Source organism: Sorex araneus, chromosome 1 (genome assembly GCF_027595985.1).
Source record: "Sorex araneus isolate mSorAra2 chromosome 1, mSorAra2.pri, whole genome shotgun sequence".
NCBI lineage: Eukaryota > Metazoa > Chordata > Mammalia > Eulipotyphla > Soricidae > Sorex > Sorex araneus.
The window spans coordinates 369171397-369179662 of record NC_073302.1 but is presented as its reverse complement, the minus strand read 5'-3'; the positions used below and the strand labels follow the sequence as shown (position 1 = coordinate 369179662).

General features: G+C 50.1%; 1 protein-coding gene across 1 annotated transcript in view; it reads right to left on the bottom strand.

Annotated features, from left to right (window-relative positions):
• Positions 1-759: 759 nt before the first annotated feature.
• RAPGEF5 (Rap guanine nucleotide exchange factor 5) overlaps positions 760-8266 on the bottom strand; it is a 259477-nt gene continuing 251970 nt past the window's right edge. The window contains exons 25-26 of the mRNA XM_055124161.1: positions 7373-7427; positions 760-4464 (exon numbers count right to left, since the gene is read on the bottom strand). Coding sequence (XP_054980136.1) covers positions 4346-4464; positions 7373-7427 — 174 coding nt within the window. The 3' untranslated portion in view covers positions 760-4345. The remainder of the gene's footprint in view (positions 4465-7372; positions 7428-8266) is intronic.

The following is an 8266-nucleotide window of genomic DNA, read 5'->3' as shown; positions in this document are numbered from 1 at the left end:
ACTTGGTTTCAGGTGAGGGTGGTATATCAAGAGGGTATCTGCCACTAAATGCTCCTGTGATGGCCCGTCCCCACCAGCCCCCACAGCTGCTGCTGCTGGTGTTCGGCTTGCACTCACACTACTCTGACTCATCCTTCCCAAGCTGGAGAGTGGGGGCAGGAAGTCACAGGGACCTGAGACGGAGATGGGACAGCTCTGGGTAGCCCAGATTTATGGGCTACATAGCTCGTCTCCTGCACAAAACACAGGACCAAGCAAGGGGCTGGCCGCTCCTGAGTCGCATGTGCTGAGACGGAAATCTCATAGGGAGCATGAAAATATGCCAAAGGCCAAGGTGGAGTTCGGAGAAGCCTCTCCTCGGAGGGTCAGAGAAGACTGAAATTGGGCAAGGTGCAGGGGCATGTGTGTGCCTGGTGTCCCCAGCTCTCGGGGACACTGCTCTCAGCCCTTTGCCTGCAGGGCCTGTGGCCTCACGACCAGGGCTAAGAGCGCTCCAGTCTCTGGGCTAGTACAGAAGGGGGAGTTCCTGCTGCTGCCTGAGGGGGGCGAGGGGACATGGGGGGCTACTGGATCCCCAAATAGGAGCGTTCACACGGGGCCTGAGGGACTTCAACAATCCCCCGAGGAGGCACAGATGGAAGATTTCTAAAGAAAAATCTTGCCAGGAGCTGAGTTTGGAATAGCTCTGCCTGATTCCCCGCCAGCACCGTGAGGAAGCCCCCTCACAGCCCCGGAAGAAGCAAGGACGCACGCATGGTATCTGTAACATAATCATATATTTGAAAAATGGAAAAGCCATTTTTTTAAAAAAACACTTGAAAATACAAGGTAACAGTGACTTATAGAAGTTCTCACCTTATATTGCTTGGGCATTTTTTTACATATAAATTATTGCTTACTAGCTTTGATAAATACACAGCACTGTCTTATATACAGAGGCAGAAAGCGTGAAATACGAGAGGAAAAGAAAAAAAACACTGTTAATGGCAATCCTGGTAATTCAACAAATGTTTCATATTTACCAGCTCTGATCTCGGTGGAAAACTATGGAGTGTGGTCCCTGAGAAGGAAGGTGGGTGCCCCGCAGGGGGCGGGCTAGCGGCTAACGGTCAGCACACAGAGGGGGTTCTAGAGAAGCAATAATAAAAGGCAAGAGGTGCTTGCTTCGGGCCATACATTTTATCCTGGTCTGTAAGAACAGTGTAATATGAGTACAATAAATAGGCTATGCAAATAAATATCACTCTGCTAAAAAACGTTTAGTATATACAGCTTTGCTTTTATACAGTAGTACACTTTCCCCTAACTTTTTGGCAATTTAAAAAAAAACGTTCTCCCTCCAACCCCTCCATAAGCACAAAAAGGCCCACTCCTTGCAAGCAGGCTGAAAAGGTACGGACGTATCTGTGAAGCATTTAGGCAAAACTTTGGGCCTGTCAACTGTGGTGGGCCTGAAGACCCCCATTTTAATGGGTTTGCCTGGTGCCGAGCTGTGTGGACTAGCAGTGCCCCTTGGGCTGGGGAAACACTGGGCTTGGGACTTGTGATGGAGGTTTCACTTCTGGAACTGAGTCCACACTCCGCTGAAGTCCTCTCTCCGCACGCCCGCAGCGGCGGGCTCCTCCCACAGTCCCACGCTCTGGACTTCAACCTCAGTGCCCCCCTGACTGACTTGTGTGTGGTGGGAGTTGAGAAAAAGTGGATCCTAAACCTTGTGAGTCAAACCAGGAACCCACGGGATGCAGCTGAAAAGCTGCATCGTGACCCTCATGGTAGCAGGTGTCAGGAGGAGATCAGAGAGTGAAGCGTGGGAATCTTGGGAGCCTGGTGCAGAAGTGCTGCGGAAGCGGGTTCTTGTTGCTCCAGGGCCCAGCCCTGAGCTGCAGGACTTGTGGGAGCACTAACCAGTTGAGGACTGGGAGAAGGGGAAGAAAGGCTGGTGCCGTGAGAAGGGTGCTGGTGGGGGGCTTTGTAGAGATTTCCTTTGCACTGAGGAATGAGAAAGAGCCGGAAAGGAGCACAGATATTTACTAGGCCTCCCTCCTAGGCCTCCTCTTGAGATCCTGCAGCTCTGGATCAGGACAGCTCTGGACAGGGCCCATCCAAAAATTTGCCTTGCGTGGCTCTGGAAGATCACTGCAGGCCATGCTCAGGGGACCAGGTGGTGCCAGGGCTTAAACCTGGCCCTCTGGTCTGGAAAGCCCATGTCCCAGCCCATTAGGCTGCCTCTCTGCCTCCTCTTGTTTCCCTTCCAAATCATCAACTTCTCCAAGCTTCGGAAATTCCTAAGAGCAGCCGCCTGGAAACTCTCTGGAGACTGGTTGCATTTCAGGAGGATGTGGGGATGCTGACCTCCAGAGGCAGGGCTGGAAGGGCCGATACAAACTTGACAATGGCCTCAGGGCCGTACAGCCTGGGCACTGTGCCAGTCTTTGTGGCCACTTGGCTGGGGGTGGGTCTGAATGGAAGCCTTGGCCGCAGGTGTCCTGCAGAAACTCCCCCGCACTAGGAGCAATGCACTGCGGATGCAAAGGAACATGTCAATAGCCAGAGACAGAGTCCAAAGGGCTTTCCATGTTTATGCTGGCCAGACGCTGCCCGGAAGTATGAGGCAAGGAGAAAAGCATGGGCTGGTGGTGTGGGGGCTCAGCCAGTGGACCACAGACTCTCCTGTCCCCACACCTGTCTCCCACGGGTCCCCTCAGCCCCAGCCTCGGTGTATCCTCTGAGTGGACCAGATGGGGTCTTTCTACAAAACCCTGTTCAAATTTCAGGACTGATGTTTTTATATGTTGGGCCAGACTGAGGAGGCTTGCACCCCCTCCCCAATTCTATCCACCTGATTTCCTCAAGCTGCGTAACTCCAGGGACCGGCCCAGCTAGAGAGACCAAAGAGCCACCGCACAGCTCAGTAACAGGTGTGGATGGATCTGGGGGGCTTCTCAGAGACGCACAGGTGGGCATGGTAGCAGGGCATGATGTCCCAAAGTCTCCACAAGCGAAGGAAGGAGGAAGGGACCTTGTGCATGGGTGAGGCCCTGGCATTTGAGTAGTGAGTACTGGGGACTCACTACTTTCCAGTGGAAATGCTGGATTCCAAGAATGCCCAGCTCAAATGCTTCTCTGTTCATTTGAATGGAGGGGCATCTGCTAATTAATCCTTGGGAATAGCAAGTGGTCTTAACTCTAGGCGCCTCAACCTATAAAATGGCCTGTTTGTTTTTTTAAATGAGGATGGGTTTGGGGGGAGGCGGAGAGAAAAAGAAAAATTATGAAAGTTTCCCTGTCTTGATTGGGAGGAAGATAGCGGACTTCGAAGCGTGTGATATAAACCAGACACGTGGCTATGTGCGGGTTCTTTTCATTTCTGCAGGATGAGCCAGGCCCCCTGTCTGAATACTCTGCCCTTGTGGAGGAACGCGCTCCATGCTCCCTACATCAGATCCCATAGAACCTCCCTGAGCTGAGGGGACCATGCTGTCCCGTGGACGAGGAGCCCGCCACGGCCCACGGAACATCCGTCGCCACCTGGCCCAAGGATGTGGACACTGATGACCGTCATCTCCGAGAACAATGGCCAAGTGCTTCCAACATGTCCAGCACGGGGCTTCCCCGCGGTGTCCCCAGTATGACCTGCTGGCACAGGTCAAGAAAATGCCATGGAGGTCCATTCAGCACTGAGTCATCTCTTCCAGTTGACTAATTTCCCCCTGTTGGTGAACAACTTATGTTGAGCTGATAGTTACAAGCTGGTTGTGCGCAGTTTCACCTGCAAGCATACACGGAGACACGACTGTGGGTGCAAAGGGGTGCAGGCTTGGGTGTTTGTCTTCTGAAAAATGGGAGCAAAGGGCCCCCCCGATGCTCCCAGTTTATGTCAAGGGACCTCGCCTTGACCCTGCAGATCTTCGGCGCCGGCTGGCTGTAGGCGCGTGAGCAAAACCTTTCTCTGCCAGCGAATCCGCAGAGTCGAGCACCAGGCCACAGAAAACTGCCTGTTTGGTGCACACGTGCAGGGAAACGTCTGGAATCTGTGTGACAAGACGTCTTCTCGGCTTGGACACTGGAAACGAGATTGCAATGGGACCCTGAGAAACCGGGGCATCTCCACTCCGGGGATGCTGTGGCGCCCCCGGGTCCCCAGGTCATTGCGCGGCGACCTTCTCTGCACGCTGCTTGCAGGCACGGGCTGGTGGCTGCCCTGCCTGGGGGCCTGGTGATCCGCTGATAAAACTCAGCAACTTCTGCCCTCGCAGGAGGGCCCCGTGCTATGGGTCTAGAACATTCCCGGCGCTCAAAGTGCTGCAGTGTGAGGGCGGGGGCGGCGCGGGGCAGCGGCGGCTCCTCACGCGCGGGGCTCGATCCGGTGGGACAGCTCAAACAAGGTCTGCTGACTGTCGATCACATACAGGTGATGCACGTAGGATTTCAACTCATGGTGCTCTTTCGGGGACACGTCACCTCCTGTATTTGGAGGGGAGGAAGGGAAGTTAGTTTCCAGAGTGGTAAAAATTTTTTTTCTATTAAAAATTTTTTTTGTTTGTGTTTTGGGCCACACTCAGCGATGCTCAGGGGTTATTCTTGGAGTAGATAGATAGATAGATAGATAGATAGATAGATAGATAGATAGATAATTCTCTATCTGTTCTCTCCTTCTGACTGACTTCACTCAGCATGATCCCCTCTAGCTCCATCTACATAGTGGCAATATGCAGAAATCTATCCTTTCTTAGAGCTGCATAGTATTCCATTGTGTAAATATACCACAACTTATTGATCCATTCATCTGTAGCTGGGCATCTGGGTTGTTTCCATATCCTGGCTACTGTACAAAGTCTGCAATGAACATAGGTGTACACATTCTTTTGAAGTGAACACGGGTTCCCTAGATTTGTTCAGGCTAGGCAGTTAACCTGGTTAGGTTATTTATTTTACAGGCATTTACACTGAGTTACCTAACATTACCTAACATTGTACTGAATTTAGCAAATACATCATTGCCCCATTTATAGAAGGGAAACCGCAGCAAACAAGTGGCTGAGCAGGACTGGAAACCCAGGCCATGAGGCTCTTGACCCCAGGGTCTGAGCCCCTGTCTCCAACTGGGGATGCAACTATCCATCTGGAGGGCTGTTGGGGGAACTCACAGCTCAGCTTGGAGCTCGAACGTCTCAGCAGAAACTGCTGCTACTCTGCTAAGGACACAGTTAACAACAATATATTTTGGTTTTGCTCTAAGGTTGTATAAATGCCTTTGGTGTCCTTATTTGGGAGGTGGGGGATTAAGAGACCCACTGAATGGATGGGAAGCCACAGAACTCAATTTGCTTAATAGACAAAGCAGGTATAGAAAGTATGGGGGTGATTTACATGGAGTAAGGAAAGGACAGGAGGGTTTTCCACAGGTAAGCACGGATGGTTGAAGACTCAAGAGGGCTCTGTGCATGATGGATGGTGAGATGGACCGATGGATGGAGTGATGGTGAAAGCCTGACAAAGGAACTGGGGAGCTGGGGCCAGATCATGACCCATGTCACCACCTCCTGCTTCAAGGAATTTCAGATGGAGAATCAGGGTGAGAAGCTGGGGTTCAGCTAAAGGAAGGAGCTTGTTGGAAGCTGAGTGTTCTAAAGTAGCCGTTTTCTTTTTCTTGGTGAAAAAACTATTTCTTCCTTCTCTGACAAACGGATTTGAGGAGGAATCATTGAAAGCAGGAATCATTGAAAAATAGGCTGAATCTTAACCAGGAAAAGCACCGGGAAGTAGAGTTTTAAATGAACCCACTAGTTTGGAAGTGACCCCAAAGCTATGCTGTACCAGAGTGCCTTCTCTGGAGGGCACGGTGGGGCTGCTTTGGGCTGAGTAAGTGTTGGTTTAGAAAATAGATGTTACACAGGTGATCTGGTGGCTAGGTTTTTCAGACTGAAAAAAATATGGCAGAATGAACTACAGATGACACCTGTGAGTCACTTAGCAATTTACTAGTGGCATGATGAATAGAATCATTTCCTCCTGGGGTTGCAGCAATATTACAGGGTATTGGGTAGGGCGCTTAACTTGCACAGCCAACCAGGGTTCGATCCCTGGCACCACATAGCAACCCCCAAGCACTGCCAAGGATGATTTTTGAGCATAGAACTAGGAGTAAGTCCTGAGGATGGCAAGGTGTGCCCCCCAAATCCCTCCTCCTCCTCACAAATATTATTGTTTAGATTTGGGGACTATATCCTGTGGTACTTATTGTGGAAGGCCATAGTTCTTCCCAAGACCAGCAGAGGCAGGAAAAAAATTCCTTAGGATTGTGCACCAAATTGTTAATACTATTTTCCTTAGGAAATGGAACCTTTCTTTCTTTCTCTCTCCCTCCCTCCCTCCCTCCCTAGCTCCCTCTCTTCCTTCCTTCCTTCCTTCCTTCCTTCCTTCCTTCCTTCCTTCCTTCCTTCCTTCCTTCCTTCCTTCCTTCCTTCCTTCCTTCCTTCCTTCCTTCCTTCCTCCCTCCCTTCCTTCCTTCCTCCCTCCCTCCCTCCCTCCCTGCCTCCCTCCCTTCCTTCCTTCCTTCCTTCCTTCCTTCCTGCCTCCCTCCCTCCCTTCCTTCCTTCCTTCCTTCCTTCCTTCCTTCCTTCCTTCCTTCCTTCCTTCCTTCCTTCCTTCCTTCCTCCTATCTTTCTCTTTCTTTCTCTCTTTCTCTCTTTCTCTCTTTCTTTCTTTCTTTCTTTCTTTCTTTCTTTCTTTCTTTCTTTCTTTCTTTCTTTCTTTCTTTCTTTCTTTCTTTCTTTCTTTCTTTCTTTCTTTCTTCTCCCCTCCCTCCCTCCCTCCCTCCTTTCCTTCCTTCCTTCCTTCCTTCCTTCCTTCCTTCCTTCCTTCCTTCCTTCCTTCCTTCCTTCCTTCCTTCCTTCCTTCTTTCCTTCCGTCCTTTCTTTCTCTTTCCTCCCTCTCCCCCCAAAAAAAGACCCAAAACTCAACCTCCCCCAAAACAAAAAAAAATTATCTCATTGGTAATAGCTCACTGATTAAAAAATAAATAAATAAAAAAGAAAGAGTCCAGTTCTGGTCAGAGAGATAAAATAGGGAATAAGGAGCTTGTCTTGTGTGTGGAAAGGTGGGTTCGATCCCCGACACCACATATGGTCCCCTGAGCACTGCCAGGAGGTCCAATCTCCCATGCCTCAGTGTACAGCGCTGCCGAGGGAGGGTTAAATGCTTGCTCTGTCTTGTATTTTTCTGCATCCCGAACATGTAGTGATGAAGGAGGTTGCAGGGTCGACAACCCACGTGTGTCTCATCCCACTGTACACCACATTTTATTTACTCTGGCCACAGTCTTTACCAACAGATAGTGCACTTCATTCCATCCCCTACTTCAACAACTCACCAAACTGGTTGGTCCGGCAGTGTCTCAGGGTGCGGACAGTGTCTGCAATCATATGCTGGAAAACAGAACAGGAAACAACACATCAGCCAGGGCTAATTCAGAAGGTGGGCCCCGTTGAGCACAGCTGGGGGAAAGGAAGGCTACTTGGCTCTAGGCCCACCTTTCAATAATCATACTGGAAAAAATTATATATATATATATATTAGAAGAATAATATCCATGGCCAGGGAAAACGGGTTAGAAAGACTGGCCAACGGTTGGAACTAACCACAAGAGTGTGTGGGGCTGAGTGTAGGTAAGATAGAGAAGAGACCGCTATGACAATAATAGCTGGGAATGATCACACTGGACAAGATCTGAGGGTTAAAAGTAGGTAAGGGATATTCTTGATAACCTTTCAGTATCAATATTGCAAACCACAGTGCCAAAAAGGAGAAAGAGACACAGAGAGAGAGAGAGAGAGAGAGAGAGAGAGAGAGAGAGAGAGAGAGAGAGAGAGCGAGAAGAGAGAGACAGAGACAGAGACAGAGGGAGAGAGAAAGATAGAAGAAAAGTGCCTGTCATAGAGGCAGGCAGGGGGTGGGAGGTGGAGGGTGATGGGAGGGAACCTGGGGACACTGGTGCTGGGAAATGTGCACTGGTGGAAGGATGGGTGTTGGGACTCTGTATGACTGAAATCCAATCATGAACAGCTTCATTAAAAAATTAATAATAAAAAATTAATTAAAAAAAATGATCAGACAGCATTCACATCACAAAACTATTTAGTTCTTGCCTGCAGAAACAGTGGCCCTGGGACACAGGCATGCGGAGTCTAACTGTCCCGCTCAGCTGCCCGCACTGTCTTCCTCTCTCCTGCTGGCTCTTGGCTGTCCCTTCAGGGCATGTGTCACT